The sequence below is a fragment of the Microchirus variegatus genome (genome assembly GCF_963457635.1).
Source record: "Microchirus variegatus genome assembly, chromosome: 17".
Classification (NCBI taxonomy): domain Eukaryota; kingdom Metazoa; phylum Chordata; class Actinopteri; order Pleuronectiformes; family Soleidae; genus Microchirus; species Microchirus variegatus.
The window spans coordinates 2,500,782-2,520,962 of NC_139818.1; the positions used below are offsets into that span (position 1 = coordinate 2,500,782).

General features: G+C 39.5%; 1 protein-coding gene across 26 annotated transcripts in view; it reads left to right on the forward strand.

Annotated features, from left to right (window-relative positions):
• The window catches only part of ssbp2b (single stranded DNA binding protein 2b), a gene marked incomplete at both ends in the record, with an annotated part of 61,612 nt that overhangs the window by 41,069 nt on the left and 362 nt on the right, over positions 1-20,181 (forward strand). For 4 of the 26 annotated variants that reach the window (XM_083903376.1, XM_083903385.1, XM_083903386.1 and 1 more), the window contains 10 exons: positions 17,611-17,670; positions 17,748-17,814; positions 18,162-18,232; positions 18,325-18,392; positions 18,842-18,890; positions 18,979-19,014; positions 19,105-19,159; positions 19,254-19,324; positions 19,963-20,041; positions 20,125-20,153. In XM_083903376.1, the coding sequence (XP_083759502.1) occupies positions 17,611-17,670; positions 17,748-17,814; positions 18,162-18,232; positions 18,325-18,392; positions 18,842-18,890; positions 18,979-19,014; positions 19,105-19,159; positions 19,254-19,324; positions 19,963-20,041; positions 20,125-20,153 (585 nt within the window). Of the gene's footprint in view, positions 1-15,986; positions 16,077-17,610; positions 17,719-17,747; positions 17,815-18,161; positions 18,248-18,324; positions 18,393-18,841; positions 18,891-18,978; positions 19,015-19,104; positions 19,160-19,253; positions 19,325-19,962; positions 20,042-20,124; positions 20,154-20,181 lie in introns of all 26 variants that reach the window. The other 22 variants (XM_083903369.1, XM_083903391.1, XM_083903379.1 and 19 more) reach the window with 18 other exon arrangements.

Here is a 20,181-nt window from a genome sequence, read left to right on the forward strand (position 1 = left end):
CATTTTTTCCCTCAGTATTCTAAATTCTTCCTGATTCTGACCTGAGAATTCAGAATTATAATAAGAATTCTGAGAAAAAAAGTCAGAATTCTGACTTTAATCTCAGAATTCATGCTGTTTTATATACATATATATTCTAAATGTGGCCCTAATATTCATCCGTACAGTATTATTTTGTCATAACCTGATAAACATAAACATATCCACTTAGATTCAGGTAAAAGTCAGTGTCTGTCAGAGCTGAAGTTGGTCAAGTGTCACACAGAAAATAACTGCGATCTTTGGACTTTTAATTATTGCAGTTTAATTTCCGTGCACCAGAGCCGCGAAGGCTCGACCTTTTCTCACTTAGGTTTCGACTTGTACTCTGCAAATATAAAAAGGCAGATTAGCGTGAAATTCGCTGATGGCGTTAATGCTCCCTGGACTCTTTGCAATTTGCTTCTCTGTTTTGAGGCCACTTTGTTCACAAAATCATCGTCACGTCGTACGCAAATCAAGTCACTCTGAGTTCACAGGCTCTTTCACGCCGATCGTTTTCCATGTAAAGTTTTCTGCTGCGACAAAATGTGTCTCCAAATGTAATATTATGTAAAACTGTTAACTCAAAGGTGATCGGAACACAATAATCGTCTATAATGTCTTTTAGATAAACAGAACGTCACTGAAACTTTTTTCAAAATCTTACCCGAAATCACAAATAAATCAGGAAATCATAGATTATTGCACATAATCTACTGTTAAAGTTACCTAAAGCTTCTATGTGTTGAAAAATAACATATGATTTTTATGTAGAAATTGTGAGATGTGAGAAAAATGCAGTGTAAACTGGAGTTTATACAGCACAGGTGTATACGCTTATAACATAATGTCACAATTATCAGAAATGAACCTTTTAAAGACCAACTTTAACACTTTTACACCTAAGTCTGGACTTTGTTTTTTCTCATTTTAACTATAAAAGGACCAGATCATGTCCTGTGAGTGTGAGTTAAGTGTTTTTGCCCGTTTTTCCAGAATAACTTTCAATATCTGGCACAGTTATTTACAATTTATTGCATGTTAAAGTATTGTATTAACAATTTTAAATGAACTTAAACAGTATAACACATATTAAAAATAACATTTGTTTGAGTTTTCGTCTCAATGTCCAAAAACAGGTGTTTTTCCAACTCTAAATCGTCGGCGTCCTGCAGATTGAAATTACCGTAATAACCACACCGCACGTCTCTGCTTTCAGAAACTCAACTTTCAGTGCCTGAAACTGGCAAAAAAACAAAGAAATGACTTTAATCGATTTGAAAATCAAACTGTAATGATTGTATTAAGAAAAATGTTTGAGAAAGATGCTCCTTAAATCTGATGTTTGTGTGTGTGTGTGTGTGTGTGTGTGTGTGTGTGTGTGTGTGTGTGTGTGTGTGTGTGTGTGTGTGTGTGTGTGTGTGTGTGTGTGTGTGTGTGTGTGTGTGTGTGTGTGTGTGTGTGTGTGTGTGCGTGCGCGCGCGCGCGTGCGCGCGCGTGCGTGCGTGTGTGTGTGTGTGGAAACAGAGTCTATGCTGCTGCAGCGTTGTGGGTGACAAGCTGATTCCAGCCAGTAGAGAACCAATGGGGGTTGGTGAGACCCCCAGTCTGTTTCCAGGGAAACAGAGAGCTCTCTTTTTTCTGTCGTCTTCTTCTTCTGCTTCCCTGGCAGTGTCTCTCTCACACACACACACACACCTACACACACACACACACACTCACACACACACATACACAAACTATTCCATGTTCCTTCCCAGTCGTGTTGAGGAGGAGGAGGCAGACGACTGTGGAGGTGACTCACTGTAACATCATTGCCATGGCGATGAAGAGCCAGAAGAAGAGTTGAGCGTTGAGATGAAGGTGGTTGTAGTGTTCTCTTCATCATCATCTTCCTCATCCTCCTCTTCCTCCTCCTCTTCACATTCCTGTTGCCCTCGGTCGTCTCTTCTCTCTGAGGAGACGATGTTCCAGCGTCCTCCTGTTTTGCTGAGTCATTTCGCGTCGTGCGAGTCCGGGCATGTCGAGGCCGCGTGTTCACGTGCTGTTAACATGTGTTTGTATGTGAGAGAGAGAGAGAGAGAGAGGTTAACCAAGGGCAGAGGGAAGAGGAAAGGATGTGAGATTGAGGACAATAACTGTGCCGCTGGGTTAGTATCACATGTACAGATGCTGCTTCATTTATTAAAGCAGACCTAGAACAGAAGTTCCAATTATCGCTGTTTTTTAGTTTGTATCTGCGTCATTACCTTGTTTACGAAGCCCTGAAGGTTCTAAACAAACAGTTCAGCCACTGCTGAGAACGCTGTGTTTTATTGTAATCTCGGGCTCAGCGAGATCTCTGAAAAAACCCGGTCTGGTTACGTAAACAGCGGTTCTCCTGAACAGCAGATCCTCCTGCTCCGGGCACTAGTCCGGGCACATCCGGTTGCGTACATTGAACCGCAGAAGAAGAATAACGTCCGTTGTGGAGGTGTTTCACGAGCGACAGTGTCTTCTGACTCTGGGTCTGACTCCGGGTCAAAGGTCGTCAAAGGGACTGCGGCGGGAGTCGTGAAGAAGCTATTTTTAAACACTGTTAAAACAATGTTTTGATAATAAGGAGCAGTGCATCCACCGTTCCAGAGGGGGGTGCTGTGCTTCTGAGAGCGGGTGTGCTGAATATGTCACTTCCGGGTACTGGCCAATCACAAGACAGTTGGGAAAGCTCTCGTTGGCTGGCCAATCACAACACAGTCTGTCTTCTGGGGGTGAGATTTCAGTCTGAAATATCGCGGCTAACGAGAGCGTCAGTGAGGAGAGATTTCTATCGGCTCGTTTACAGCAACTAGGAAGTTTTTGAGCATACAAACAAGTTAATGTATGTAAGTAGACCTCCATAACCACTCTATGGGAGCTTTAAGATGTGAAAACAGGCATCGAGAAGATGATTTGAGTGGCAGTTTCACACCAAATCTGTCAAATTCAGTAGTTGTGGAATGGTTGTGTTGCGTCAGTGTGTCAAAGGTCACTGGTTCACTGCAAATGTTCTGTTTCTGCCACAGCAGAGTCACATGAATTCAGCAGAATTCAGCACAAGCAGAGAGAGGAAGTAGGAAAATAAAGTCCCGTGTTGACACCACATCGTATTTCACTTAACTCCATCACAGAAAGAATCCCTGTGAGCCGTAAGTGAACGTGAAAATGCTGACACTCTCACTTTCACCTTTATCTCTTTAACCCCAACTAACCTCTGTGTAGTTTGTGCTGTTGTAAACGCCCACAGCTCTTATCTCACTCTGTCTCTTGAGTTTGGTCTTCCAGCACGAGAAGATCACGTGACCTCTCACTGCTTGTCCACTAGGTTTGGACTGGATTGAGGAGTTATTTGTGTGTTTCAAGAGAGATGCAAAGGAAACTGTTTGACGTTAAAGATCAACGGTGAATTCCAATTCCTTGCTTAACCCTCAATCTCAAAAATGCTCTCCCTCTAGTCCAAGTGCTGTCCTGACATTAAGTTGAGGCCAAGGGCTACCCAGAACGCATTGCGTGTTTTCACATAACAAAGATGGCGTCGAAAGCAGCGAAACGAGTACGCTACAAATGAAGTATTTTCTTTGTTAATAGAGATATAAAAATTATCTTAGTTTAGGCCCATATTATGGATTACTGACGTCATTGTTGCGTAACATTTATTTTTATTTTACCATCTTTTGTCAATAGTCGGCCGGTGTGGTTTACTTTTCAATAAGTCGTGGTGTGTGGTAACTGTCAGCTGAATATTTGTATGAGTATCATCTTATAACTAACTGACAACCTAATAACTTGACTGACAAACGGATCAGAATAAATAATCCTGACGTAAATGTGTTCTTCTTCTTCTTCTTTTTTGGAGTTGACAGACTGGACGCAGCTTTGGCGTTATTCTGCCCCCTACAGTCTGAAGACTTATCTGCATTTAAGGGGTGTCCCATTTCTAAGTGACAAAATAACCCTCAACACTTGGTTTTGAAGGGTTGAGCTTGAGGGTTAAGATAGGAATTGGAATTGGCCCCAAATGTGTTCTGCAAGATCAAAAATACCAACAGATTTTACTGTTTTTATGCTCAATCTCAATCCCGACAACTTCCACTGGGTCCAGCCTGACGAGCGGAGAACTAACTGACGCTGCTGCGACGACACTCCGCCTCCGCGTCTGTTTACATTCTTTAATCACGTTTTCTGTGGGATCACAAATCCCTGGAATCTCCTCCCTGAAATCCTGTGTGGTCTTGAGTCTTGACTGGAAGTTTGTTGGGTCTGTGGTGTCCCACGAGCAGCAGTCACATTCCTGAGCGTTTCACAGGAGTAGACTTTAACCACTACCCTGTTGTAACTCCAGTTCTGAGGGTGGGTTAAAAACGTGGAACTGGGTCTAAATCACACTCTGTGTCTTCCTCCTCTGCTCAGTCCATCTCACTCATCTCCTCCAGTGTCATTGCACCATGTGAGATAGAGGCAGCAGACACAAGTGATGCTGCTGCTTCAGAGCGACCATCATTTTCAGCTCTGTGTTTGTATCTGTTATATTATTATTATACGGCTGCACGCAGAGATGTCTACGAGGGTCGATAATGACATCAGTGATAAAGGAAACACAGCTGCAGACACTCTGAGAAGACGAGTGTGCTGCTGTCACTTTAGCTGCTGCTGAGTGCAGGTGGAATAAGACGCTGAGAGTGATTAAATCTGGACGTACAGGTTGAAATAGTTAATTTGTTCCATGTAAATCAGGTTTTTTACATCTTGGACTTGTTCTTAAACTGTTGGTCAGACATTGTTTGATGTTGGGGATAAAGAATATTTGTAAAAGTGTGATTATAGAGGATGTTGCACAGAACAGTGAAAATCCCCGGGAGGTGTTGTGGACAGTGAAGAATTAGGATTATTATGTGGACTGTGTTTAATTCTGTAGAATGAACAGAACATCCTAATGTCTCAGTTGTGTGGTTATATTTAAATACGGGCATCAGCCTCTGTGTTTTAAGTATAATTGTAAGATAAAATAGAGCGCATTAAAAATGAACAGCTACAATTACTATTAATGAATGTATTATGTTGTAGCATAAAGAAGAACTTTACTCTCCCGTGTGCGCCAATTAGAATTGATTGAATTGATTGAATTGATTGAATTGATTGGCTAAGTGTTGTCACTTGATGATTTATAGCTCATGGAATTGGTCTGACTTCCTGCCTTAAAGGCTTCAAAAAAGTTCAAATACAAAGGCTGTGAAATTGTTAATGATTTATCGATTATGGACTGAGGTTCTGGCCATTTAAGTAAACTCTGCACGAGAAGTTTGTAGCCTGTGTTTTGTGGAAACATCAGTTATTTCTGCGTCAAACTAAAAAAAACTTTCTTTCTTTGCATACTTTTAGTTTGAAATATGAAAAATCCTCCGAGGTCCCCATCCAAATCTTAAACCCACAACTCGGATCAGTACACGAGATTAAGATCAATAACTCCCATATGTTATTGTTTTCATGTGAACATGGGATTAATAGAGATTAATAATCTGTGTCACATTTAAAAGGTTTAGCTTCAATTTACAAATTAACATTTAAACAAATTGAGTACAAATACAGACATGTTAGTTCTGTACGGCTGACACAATACTTACACATAAAATGATCACAATATTGCTATAAATACAGTATATATACATATACATATATGTGTGTACATTAGCTGCTATAGTGGGTCAGATATAGAAACACCACAGTGTATTTCCCACAGTTAACACGGCGCTCACAGATAAACACACGGTTGATGACTGATGTTTTGTTGGAGTGTGTGATTGCAGTGAAACACACTCTTCACTGTGTTTCCACTGCAGCGTGTTCTGTTCTGTTCTGTTCTGTTCTGTTCTGTTCTGTGGTGTTTTGGTGAAGATGGTAGATTTTAAAGTCCGTCTGCCTTGAAATTGAACAGTGAGTGAGTTTTTGGTGCATGTTGATGTCTCCACCACAGGAGATGGTGAATAATAAATGGTCTTGTCTGTGCTGCTCCAACACGTTTACTGCTAAGTTTGGACAACTGCAAAACCTGGAGTTGATGCAGAAACCCTTTCCCTTATTGTGTTTTCCACATTCAGACTTTGTTAAAGTGTGTGTGTTTTGTTTGTTTTAGCGAGTCTGTCCTCACACTGAGGTTCATGTGTGTCGTTGTGATGTCACAGTTAGAGGACGAGGTGCCAGAGAGATGCATTATGAGTCAGTGAGTGCACTCATTGTTCAGGAAGTGGACTAATGGCATTGGAGAGGATGGAGGGAGCTGGAAAGACAGAGGGAGAAGGAGGAGGTTCCTTCCTGTGTGGTGTGTCATTTGTAGATCCTGTTGTTCAACATGTGACCCTCACACTCAGTGTTGAAATGACTGTTGTGCAGCGTTTGTTGCCTTTTTTCCCCACCGAAGAAAATATGTTCAATCCAATCAGAGGACGTAGTTTCACCTTAAAGGGATAGTTCGGAATTTTGAACATAAGACCTATTTACCAACTCAGCCGGTGTGATGGCGACGTCTGGAGACGTTTTCAAGAAATTTCATTCACTTCTTCTAGTTGCCGAGTTCGCTGATGCTATGGCTAGCGCAAGTCAATGATGCATGTTAGCATGGCATTAAAAACACATACTGACTCCACAGTGAAACCGAGGCAAATCAATTGTAACGGCAGACTATCGATGTACATATCTGTGTTGATAGAATAATATTTGAAACAAAACTAACCTCGCATCGCATGAATTTTTGAGGGACTACTTTCTCAGCAGCAGCGGAATCAGTCCGCCGCTGCCATAGCCTAACAGGAAGTATGACGCGCTGCTGCTGCCGCTGAGACATAAAACCTTCAAATTGCAAGGTTGGTTTTATTTCAAACATTCTATCAACACAGATATAATAATAATAATAACAATAATAATAATGCATTATATTTAAGGCGCCTTTCAAGACACTCAAGGTCGCCGACCTGAGTACATGATATGTACATCGATAGTCTGCCGTTACAATTGATTTGCCTCAGGTGCACTGTGGAGTCGGTATGAGTGTTTCTAATGCCATGCTAGCAGGTACCATTGACCTGCACTAGCCCTAGCATCAGCGAACTCGGCAACTAGAAGAACTGAATGAAATTTCTTGAAAACGTCTCCAGACGTCTCCATCACACCGGCTGAGTTGGAAAATAGGTCTTGTGTCCAAAATTCCCTGAACTATCACTTTAAAATAATAGTTAGCTTCTTAGTTGTAGTAAATAAGGCTGGTGTTATTAGACATGTTTCTTTGTACATTCCATTAATGACCAGGAAGAAACCAAAAAGAGCATGAGTTTGTCGTCCAAGGACGTCGTCCTCGTGGTTTCTGAACATCAGAACTCAATGTCAGGAACACTCGTGCTTAAAAGAAGAATGTTTTAAAAAGCGCTGCTTTGTTGGCCACTATTTGAGTTTGAACGTGAGGTTGTTTATTTTATTCCAACAGGATGTTGTTAATGTTGGATTCACTGGAAATAACTGACAGTATGTTCATGATAGCATCATCAATTATCTCTCTTTTGTCGATTAATTAGGCGCTTGCTCGGTCCTTAAAATGTCAGAAATCCTGGAAACGACGAGTCGTTTTTGTCCACAAACCAAATTTAATGGGTTTTAATGATTTCTTTGTTACGTGGAGCAAAAGAAACCAGAAAATCTTCAACAATTAGGAAGCTGAAAAATGATTGAAAAAACACTCAAACCAATTAGTGGAATTAGAGTCAAAGGTATGAAAGTGTTGTAAAGTCTGACCACGGTGAGATCAGTTCACTGAAGAACAAGACAAAGTTGATTTGTGTGAGAAGTGAAGTGAAGGAAGAAGAGAGAAAGAAAGAGGGAGGAGATGGACACAGCAGCCTTTTGAGATTCCACTCACGCATCTCTGAATGTCTCAGTCTCTGAAGTATTGAATGAAAATGACTCCCCACCTTCTCTCTCTATCTATCTCTATCTCTATCCATCCCTCCATCTCTACATGCACACACCGTGTACATCTGCATGCATTAGGCGCAGCATTAGTGGAGAACACAATCAGCAAACATATAGGGATAAGAGAGTTAGTGACTTATCTCATTAAGTATTACTGAGCCCTTTAGTCTGATGGGATTAGTGTAGTGAGAATGCAAACGTGTAGAAAGTCTGATTAGGATGCAAAGTAGTAAACAGTGAGGTGAAACTGCACAACATTTAAAAAAAGAAGAAGAAAAAAAGAAGTCTACTGCCGCTTCAGCAGTTTCCGTGCTCCCTACAGCATTTTTTAACACTTTACATAAAAGTGTTTTCTCTAATGAGAAAAGACTCTTTTCAACGCTCACACGTTTTAATATGTATCAATAAGTTGCTCGTGCGCTTTGTGAAACAGGAAGAGTTTTAAAATGTGAAAATGCTTCTGTGTTCAACCAGCTTTTCAAACCCACAATTAAGTTGTTTATTTGACTTTCACGCAGGAGCAAAGTCAATCTTAAATAATGTGCTGTTAATACGTAGATATAACTATATTTATATTCTGTTAATATCTGTAAATACGGCTCATAATCCACCCATTGTCCCACTGTACACACCACATCTATATAGACAGAGAAGTGAATTAAACGTTACCTTCAGAGAGCTTTTTTTGCTGTTTGTTTTTAGTTTCTTTTACCAGCACAATTAGGACAACTAATGGTCACACTTATTCAAATTCTATCTTTAGTGATTTTAGTTTTCACCCATAGACCATACAAAAGAGCATAGACCATACAATAGACCATATACCATAGACCATAGATCATATAATAGACCATACAATAGACTATAGATCATATAATAGAACGTATAATAGGCCATAGATCATATAATAGACCATAGACCATAGATCATGTAATAGACCATACAATAGACCATAGACCATACAATATATAATCGACCATAGATCATATAATAGACCATATTATAGACCATAGACCATACAATAGACCATATAATAGACCATAGACCATACAATAGATCATACAATAGACCATAGATCATATAATAGACTATAGATCATATAATAGACCATAGAACATATAATAGACCATAGATCATATAATAGACCATAGACCCTACAATAGACCATAGATCATACAATAGACCATAGACCATATAATAGACAATACAATAGACCATATAATAGACCATAGACCATACAATAGATCATACAATAGACATTAGATCATATAATAGACCATACAATAGACTATAGATCATATAATAGACCATACAATAAACCGTAGATCATATACTAGACCATAGACCATACAATAGACCATAGACCATGCAGTAGACCATATAATAGACCATAGACCATACAATAGATCATACAATAGACCATAGATCATATAATAGACCATACAATAGACTATAGATCATATAATAGACCATACAATAAACCATAGATCATATACTAGACCATACAATAGATCATAGACCATACAATAGACCATAGACCATGCAATAGACCATATAATAGACCATAGACCATACAAAACATGTACATACTCTTCGTGGTTCCTCCCGAAGCCAACCAGGAAAAAAAAATAATATATCGAATAGCCACTTTGGTTTTAATGGTGGTCTACAGGGAAATTAGCCCAATTTCACTATATTTATAACATCAGTGAACATTTTCCTGAGTCGTAGATCGTCTCCACCGCTAGTTTCAGCTCTTCTTCTGTAGCAAATGAAGTTGTTTTTGTATTGTATTTGTTTTTTTATGTGATCTGAGAATTAAAACTGCAGAATTAGCTTGTTAATAGTTTAACTTACTTAAATGTATGGAAGCCCATTTCCGCCACTTACTTTACAAAAGTAAAAATGAGTAAGTAACTAATAAATATTTTCACTTCTCAAGTGGCAGAAACAGGATTGTATATTTATTTATATTAACAGATGTATATTTACAAAAGAGGACAAGAAAGAGTGCTGTAAAATCTGGTTTAGCGCTGTTCAGCAGACAGCACTGTGACGCTCAGTGTCAGTGATGTTACGCCGTGTTGTGCTGTATGTCTTGTTGTACTGTATGTCTTGTCTTGTTGTACTGTATGTCTTGTTGTGTATATCTGGTGTAACTGTAGCGTTCTCCTGGGGAGAGTTGCTCTGAATTATTTATGTGACCAGTGAATGTTGCCAGCAGATGTGCAGGTGTTCATCTGAGGACACGCTTGGCTCTGCAACTGCCTCAGGTTTTTGGTTACAACACTGTTTATATGATGGTTTATGATGGTTTACAAAGAGCAAATCCTTCAAACAATCCAACTGCTTGTGAAATCAAATGGCTTTAAATGCACAGTATGTAATTGCTGCCTCTAGGGGTCTCTGTCTTATTCGCTCTCTCAGTCAAAACAATAACAAAAGACCTTGTTTGTTGATGCTTCAGCTTACTTCCTGATTAAGTGACTGATAGTCTCCGTCTTTGTTTTTTGACTTCCATACACCGCAACAATTAAAAAAAAAACTCTGACCTTGGGCTGCAACTAACATTCATTTTCATAGTCTAAAAAAAGTTGCACAATACGTACTTTACCCATTTCAAAGTAAAATCACCTGCATTTCTGTTCTCTGTTTCCATTATTATATAGTTTTCTCTTCAGCAGGGCTTTTATTGTGAAATATTTGCAGCACCAGTGATCAGTGGCTTAACATTGACAACATTAGTGCTGCCATTTTATTGAGTACAGATGATTTAAAGTGCGTTTAAAAGTTAACTCTTTAACTGCTTTTTTTCCATGACTATGTTTAAACGTACAGTAAATACAGAGGCTATAATAATGTGCAATATAGAGTTTCTTAGATCCTTTTTTTTCAGCACAACCTGAAAATCTGATGAAAACGTTCTTTCATTTTGGGCAAAAAGTGCTGAAAATGTTTAAAATCGGATTGAATTTGTGAAATTTTGAACAGTTCAAAGTTAAAGGGATACTTCACCGATTTGAATGTGGCTTTGTATTGCTAGAATAGCAGTAGTATTTTTTAGAAAATCTGCTTCCCTCCCTCAGTTTTTCACTGAGTTGTAAAAAAATCAGTTTTCCATTTTCAAAATTTGCCCTACTGTGATGCAAAACGCGTCATTTGACTCACAGTAGGGCAAATTTGGATGAGGGAAAACAGATTTTTTTACAAGTCAGGGAAAAACTGAGGGAGGGAAGCACATTTTCTTAAAAAATACTACTGCTATTCTAGCAATACAAAGCCACATTCAAATCGGTGAAGTATCCCTTTAACTCGGCTCGTTTTTATGAACAAAAGAAAAGAAAAACTGTCTGTTTTTGTGACTTCTGCACAATTATTGCTAGTTTATGTCACTACTAAAAATGTGGTATAACATTAATCATAACTTTGACTCAACAACACATAAGAACACAGAGATTTTGCCCACATGAGTGCACCTGCGGCACTAAGGGTTAAAGATGGAATTTTGTGGGATTTTTGTCATCAGCGACCGAGAAAAACACTTGAACTCAACAGTGAACATCACTCTGCTGCAGACACACAGCTGCTTCATTCTGCAGAGAACTGGGTGGAACGGTTTAAATTATGTATTTTTATTAAAAGTAATGCAGCATAACAACAACAACAACAACAACAGCAGCAGCAGCAGCAGCAGCAGCAGCAGCAAAGTCATCTTTTATTTACCAGCTGGGAAATTACAAATAATCTGTGTGTTTTACAGTGTGTTTGCAAACTGAACGTCTCGTCGAGCTCAGTGAATATTAGCCGTGTCAACACTTAATAATGATGTCAGGATGGTGTCGTTCTTCACAGCAGAACAGATCAGGTGGTTCAGCCTGGTTAGAGACGTTACCTTAGATTATCGTTCTTATTCTTAATCTATTGTCACTATAACGGTGTGTGAAGTATCTGTGAGGATAAATCTGCCTCCTGTGGCCTTTGCTTTGACAGCTCTATATTCTCTCAAGTGGTTCTTGTTCATATAAAAACGTTGAGATTCAGTGCTTTAGCTGAGCCTCAACAGTGTTACTGTATAAACACAGTTATCAGACTGTTCAGACACAGTAAAGGTCTTAAGCTCATCAGTGTGATCCATTCACCACTATCTAAAGTGCTTATCCATGGAATTCACATTAAATGTCAATGAAATAGTTTTACTACCAGCGTCTCTAATCTGTAGAGATACAGAAATCCATGTGGATTTAAGTCGTTCGCCTTTTTCTCTGTTGTTTGTCGACAACTCTTTGAGTTGATATCATTTCTGTCAGAGTCTAATGAGGCGGATTTTATAGACACTTTTCACAGATTACAACAGATTAAAGTTGTTTCAAACTCATGGAGCTGTGTATCCCAAGATCACAAATCTGTACAATATAAAAATAACTTAGTAAAATAACTTAGATGATGACAAATCAGGTCTGAGATAAGTGCTATAGAAATGTTATACGAGCGTCATCAAGCGATTCATGTCATTCCAGTTGAAAACAAACCAGAGAAAAGACTGTTTTTGGGGTTTTTATGTGAAACCTCAGCGTGATTCATTGTGATTTTACGTCGTTTGACTCTGATTCATCATAAATGAGATTTAGAACCAGAGGAGTTAGTGTTTTTATTTTTCCATAGATATTAGGATGGTGTCACTTTTGTGTAGACTTTATTAATTTATTTATTTTCTTGTTGCCGTGTTGTGAAAATGCTGCTTCGTCAGGTATAGTTTTGTTTTTTTCCTTCACTCGGTTTCTCATACACTCACTGCCACACACACACACACACACACACACACTCATTATCTCTGCTTTGTCCTATTTTCACCATCCTCCATGCTGCCATGGAGCAAAGGCATTGTGGGTAATCCAGGTTGTGAGGAGGAAGAGGGTTGTGGTTTTCAGAGTAAACAATTAATGATGCTGCTGTTTTTGTTTAATTCATGTTCTATTACAGAGTTGTTTTGTTATGATTGACAGAAACACAGTTAAGAACAGTGAAGGGCTTTTAAACGCAGTCATTTAGACGTCATCTTTTTGTCATTTAGACGTCATCTTTTTGTCATTTAGACGTCATCTTTTTGTTAGTTTTATGACAGTTTTTCAATCCTAACGTCCTCTGCTGTTGTGGTAATGAGACGTGTATCTTAGATCTACTGTGTGATGATAGAATAACACATTTGACTCTGGAAATTAGTAAAATATATATATATTTTTGGGGTGAAGTGGCTGTGTGACTGGGTATGTAAGATGTGTGCTAGAAAATGCGTTGACGCTTTAATGGCAAAAGTGTAGTGTGAAGCAGCTTTGAGTGGTCATCAAGACAACAAAAGATTTATATGTAATATGTAAATGTAACCCATACATCACATTTTGTAATACAGTATACGATAATTACTGATTTACTTGTGTCGTGTAGCAATGCATCGTAAAACACATGAAACTTAAAGGTGCATTATGTAATAAATCTAAAGCAACTGGCCATAAAATCCTCCTAATATGTCACAGAGACTCAGGAATAATGTTCATATAACAAACTGAACTCACCAACAACAACAGTACAGACAAAATATTTGCATTAAACAAAAATGTTTTGCAGACTGCAAATCATGTTTATGTTTTGAAATCATGTTTTGGCGTCATGTGGCGCCACCTACCGCCGTCTACCAATCATTGCAGTCAGTATAGACTCAGCTGCCGAGCAACAACGGGTTGCCAATTACGTCAGAAAACCAAACCTAAAAAGACTAAAAAAAGACCTAAAAATGAATTTGAGTGTAGTAACCGTTTTTGGCCACATTCTTACATATGGCACCTTTAACTTTAAAATTGTCAAAATAAAGTCACAATATCATCTTTTATATGATATATTTTCCACAAATTGTTCAGTCCCGACACACACACACACACACACACACACACACACACACACACACACACACACACACACAGGTTTGCCCATATATAGGCCAAGATGTTGCCTAACACTAACCACAATTTAAACATTAACCCTAAACTTAACCAGTTCCTCAGAAATTAGATTCTGCCTCATTAGGACCCGGCCTTGTTCTCTATGAGGACTATTGGTAATGAGTAACACACACACACGCACACGTCTCTAAACCACTAAACCACAGAGATACAATATCCATCTGTGTCCGTCTGCACGTTCGTCTGCTGAGACAAATACGGACTCAAAACTCAGCCAGAGCATCCTGTTCCCTGTGAGGCCAAATGACAAAAGAAAACAACGAGGATGCGGCAGCAGACGGGTGTTAGAGTGTCAGCTCGCTTCTATCCTCGCTCTGATTAAGTCTCGGTTCTCGTCTCTGACCTAAAAAATCAGCCCGCGGAAACTTCAGAGTCTGTGGGTGAATTTCCCCACCAAATATATAAATAAATAAAGAAAGAAACACTCAGAGACACAGGCAGACAGACGATTCACACGCTATCATACACACAGATATACGACGCTCTCCCACACTGCATGTTTTCTGCTTCTTACTCTTAATGAGGAAGAGGCTGATGCCGCCGCTGACTCTGGGTTATTCAGGAGTACAATGGCACAGGAAGCAGACGGAGGCAGCGCTGTTGAAATGTGCCAGCGCCGCCCGTCTGGGACACAACAAGAAGGTACAAAAATAAACCTGTGGCAGCCGTGTGTAAACCATGGCAGGGCATCTGCAGACAGGAAGTATCCAAGTGAGGGAGAGAGAGAGAGATGGGGGGAAAAGTTTGGATTGACTTTTTGATGGTTTGTGTTTTTATTGTGTTGTTTCACTGGCGGCACAAGTTCATGAGAGGTTTGTGTTTGTGCATTAGTGCTGACGGACGTGTGCACATCTTTAAAGGGACACTGTGTAGTATTTATGGGTTTATATGACCCAAAATCCACTTTTTTATACATATTATGTGCTCCTGCATCGTCTACTCGCTGTATAATAGTTTTTGTTTCATTTTCGTAGTGTTTCAAAAAGTCATGTAAAATAACATGGTCGCGGGCCGCGGTTGCATTGCCACTGTTAGCAGCGAGACGCCATGTTTCTACCGGAGCCTGTAAGGACAAACACGAGAGAACAAATCAAGCGCCTCTTTACTTGTAGCGGAAGTCCCACCTCCACTCTCTCTGCTTCGTCTGCTACGGCCGTGGTAGCTCCGCCCTCTCCCTCACCTCACGAACCTCCTCTGCTGACACGGAGAAAGACGACGAGGACGACATTTGACCAGCTGAGGATACCGTAGCGCTCAGGGAAGGGAGGGGGTGAGCAGAGGAGCTTCACCTTTAAATGAAGTCAAAACTCTTGCATTGTTAAAATAAATTACTTAAAGGTGAAGTAAGTAGTTTATAGTGCCATCTAGAGGAGAGGCTGAAATTTACAACAAAGAACTGCTCCTCTGCTCACCCCCTCCCTTCCCTGAGCGCTACGGTATCCTCAGCCGGTCAAATGTCGTCCTCGTCGTCTTTCTCCGTGGTGCGGGCGTACGGTCAGGTACTGGTGTTCCTTTATCCGCTGTAAAATACGTGTGCTCCTGCGTTCTAAACATGTAAAAAGATCCAATCGGGACTTCTGCGACAAGTAAAGCGACGCTTGATTTGTTCTTTCACGTTTGTCCTTACAGGCTCCGGTAGAAACATGGCGTCTCGCTGCTAACAGTGGCTATGCAACCGCGGCCCGTGACCATGTTATTTTACATAACTTTTTGAAACACTACGAAAATGAAACAAAAACTATTATACAGCGACTAGACAATGCAGGAGCACATAATATGTATAAAAAAGTGGATTTTGGGTTATATAAACCCATAAATACTACACAGTGTCCCTTTAAAATGGAAACGCATTGATGCAAAATAGCATAGTATAATAGTTTCATTCATTTTGAGGTTTTTTGAGCGTGTTTTATTATTGTTATTATATTTTATTGAACATTTTGAATGACGACTATGATTTCCTTTGCTTTCCTTCAGAGTGCTGCAGCAGCTCCCAGTCCTGTCCTCGGGAACCTTCCTCCAGGAGAAGGCATGCCGGTGGGTCCAGTTCCTCCAGGATTCTTTCAGGTAGAGAGAGAGGGAGAATGATATTTGAATATTTGACGGGATTATAATCCATACACACACACACACCCAGGGATGTTCATTTCTGGTGTTTCTGTCTTAATACGATCACCATTTTTTTCAATCTTCTTCTCACTCAGGTGTAACTGTGTAGAATCTTTACCTCCTACGTTTATCGGCATTTGTGCATTAAAACAGACACAAGATCAGAAGAACTCAGGTGTTCATTGATCCACAGAGTTATTAGTCAATCTCAGATGTTCTCGTCTGACACGAACATCAATAACCTTTATTTCTTTTTTCAAGACAAAAGTGAGTCTGTCTCAAAAACAAGACTCTGTGCAGACCTCGAAGCCCCTCCCCCAACCTACACCCCTGTCCACACACACACACACACACACACACACACACACACACACACCCACACACACACACACACACAGCAAAAAAATAAAGTGACAAATTACAAACGTTTATAAGCAAAAACAAACAGCAGTTGTTCCTGTTCTGACATGGACAACCAAAAAAATCATCTAAAAAACAAGTTTACCTCTATCATTATTATTATTATTATTATTTATGATAATAATAATGATAATGTTATGACCCTTGTGTTTTAGAGCTAAATTACTGGATGTGTTCTTCAGAGCAGCTAAAAGAACAGAAGCAGGAGATTAATAAAGAAAACAAGTCGACCATCGCCCTCTAGTGGTGAAACAGAGTGAAATATTATTGTCTTTTGCTACGACTGCGGACTTTAACGTCGCTCTGTTCATCAAACACAGCAACAGCTTTGCTGCTGTTGTCGTTGACAAGGACAAGAAAAGAAAACACACACACACACACACACCCCCCCACACACACACACTCACACACACACACACACACACACACACACACACACACACACACACACACACACACACACACACACAGCTGCTAAAGACACAAACACCGTCACTGTCTTCACAGGATTGTTTTTAAGGCTCAGGACAATTCATTTTGTTGTCTTTAACATTTCTTATTATAGTTTCAGTCACATTATTATGAAGTGTGCAGACCTTTTTACAGCTTTTATCTGTTATTAGTATTTTGAATATCATTTTTGTCTGTGATATATAAATATTAATATAATATAATATCAGTCTTATATTAGTGTACACTAAGAGTCATCATTCAAACCCATTATAAACACATTTGTATGAACCCATTACTCTTGCTGACATCATTGAGTTCATGTAGATGTAATGTTACAGGTCAACCTACAGGTGGCAGTATTGTATTTTGAGTGACCAGTAGTGGGAGTCTATACTGAAATTATTATTTTTATTTAATTTAAATTACTTATTCCAAGCTGTTTTATCCCTCCAATATAAATCCTATCACCATGTAGTAAATGGTAGAAAAACAATAATATATGGTGTAAATGAATCAGAGTGTTAAAGGAGTTTGTTTGACGTTTGTTGAACTGTGTTTATATTTGTATTTATTTGTTTACGCTGTTGAGTGTTTCTAACCCTACATTCTTTAACTCCAGCCGTTTATGTCGCCTCGATACCCCGGAGGACCCAGACCTCCGCTCAGATTACCAAATCAGGTAAGAGAGAGCCACACTGACACCTGCAGGTGTGAAGCAGAACTGCAGGTGGTTGATGACCATGCTTTCCTGTGCAGGGACTTGGAGGAGTCCCAGGAGGTCAGCCCATGTTACCCACGGGGATGGATCCCTCCAGACAGCAAGGTGCACACACACATATAAATGATAATAAATTATATTTTAGCACATTTCTGTTTATCTTTTGATTTGATAACGAGATAATTACGTTTTAACTTGCTAGTTATAGTTTACATACGGAATAAATCAAAATCCCGTGGTATTTAAATGATGTGTTATCTCTGATTTATGTAGGTTTGTAGCCCTTAACTTTACTTTATTATTCCCCTGTATTGATGTTTACCTTGTTTTGTTTACATTTATTTGGTGATCACGTGTACTTTTATCATTGCAGTTGTTGATTGAGTGTCAGTAAAGAGAGAAAATAATAAAAATATGGAGAATAATAAAAAGTCTAATGTTGACTCTTTCAGGACATCCAAATATGGGCGGACCCATGCAGCGCATGACTCCGCCCAGAGGCATGGTACCGTTAGGGCCTCAGGTGAGGAGGAACCAGGTGATTTATGGGGGAAAAATTTTTTATTTTATGGACGTAACTAAGGCTTTGCTTTGTTTTGTTTTGTTTTGTTGTAGAATTATGGAAGTGGAATGAGACCACCACTCAACGCCTTGGTCGGTCCAGGGATGCCCGGCATGAACATGTGAGTTGTAGCTGTAGTTTGTAAGATATACATATTTAATCCAAAAAGGGGTGGGAAGACTTAATCCCACGCCTTTCCATAAAGTTTTAACACAAAAAGACAAATAATGCGCTTTAATTCTCTGGTTTCCTGCAACAGCGGGAGTGAAATTACCGTAATAACCACGCGTTGGCTTTGACGTGCAACCTCTCAGAAAATGAAGGGAAATAAAGAAATATAAAGAAATCCAGAGTTGATTTCAGTGAGAGTTTGTACGCTGAGCTGAGGCTGAGTTTCCTGTGTTTGTCTGTCGTCTCTGTTGTTGTTGTTGTTGTTCTCTGGCAGCAGGAGACTTTGTTGTTGCCAGATCTGCTCAGATGAATGAGAAACACACAAGCATGCCAAAAGACTCAAGAGTGTGTGTGTGTGTGTGTGTGTGTGTGTGTGTGTGTGTGTGTGTGTTCGTACAGGGGCCCTGGTGGGGGCAGACCTTGGCCCAATCCTCCAAACTCTAATTCAGTAAGTGCTCTAACGAAGGACACAGAACAGGAAGTTGTGATTTAATTTCTTTAACGATCTGTTTCTGTGTGTTTTTCTTTTTTTTAAGACTCCGTACTCGTCTGCGTCTCCAGGAAGTTACGTGGTACGTACGTGTGTTCACGTCTAAACTGTTTTAAACTCCACCAGTCGGCTGTTGTTCTTTAGTTTATGATTTAAAACACTGTAATTCCAGGGTCCACCAGGAGGTGGCGGACCACCAGGGACCCCGATAATGCCAAGTCCAGCAGGTAGGTTGTGTGTATATGAGTGTGTGTGTGTTAATATTCATTGTTTTTGCTCTTTTTAAAATTTTTCTCCTACATCTTTGTTTTGTTTTGTCAGATTCAACAAACTCCGGCGACAACATGTACACGATGATAAACACAGTTCCTCCGAGTGGAAACAGACCGAATGTGAGACATTTTTCACTGTGTGTGTGTGTGTTCTTGTACTTGCGACCAGTGAGGGTTTTTAACCAACAAAGTGAGGTCATTTTTAAGAAATGAGGACATTTTTGCCGGGCCCCACACAGTTTTCATTCAAATCACTTCCTTAGGTTGTAAACATACTCTGTTTTTAACAGAGCTCCTCAATTTGGTACAAAAACCCGGTTTCCAGCCCTGGTGGATTCACACAGTTTTTTGCTCTGGTGCGCCACTTTCAGGCAATTTATGGTACTGCACCCAGTAGTTATTTATAGATAATAATAATAATGCATTATATTTCATTCATGAAGTAGATATTAGTAATTGTGTTGATTTATAGAGTGGAAATGCTGGTCCTCAGTATGCAGCAAGTACAAGTATATGTGTGTGTGTATGTGTGTGTGGGCTCTTAAAGGGCCAGTGTGTAAGAATAAGCTTATCTCTTGTATCTCTGAATTTTTGCATAAAGTACATATAGAAGGTTTATTCTAAGGCCACGAAAACCAAAAAACCTTTTATTTTGAAGCAATTCTACATTTATATTTGAATTTGACACACTGGACTTTTAAATAGTCGTGTTTTCACTCGTGTGCTGTTGTAATGATGAAGTTTATCTCTTTTTTTAGTTCCCTATGGGAGCAGGTGGCGATGGTCCGTTAGGTGGAATGGCCGGAATGGAACCACATCACATGAACGGATCGTTAGGTACACGAACATTACTGGTTTTATTTTATTTCACCTTCTTAAAATGTGATCATGATCGTTTTTGTTTGTGTTTTCTCTCTCAGGGTCAGGTGACATGGACAGTCTCCCAAAGGTAACAGAGAAACTGAAACAGATTAAAC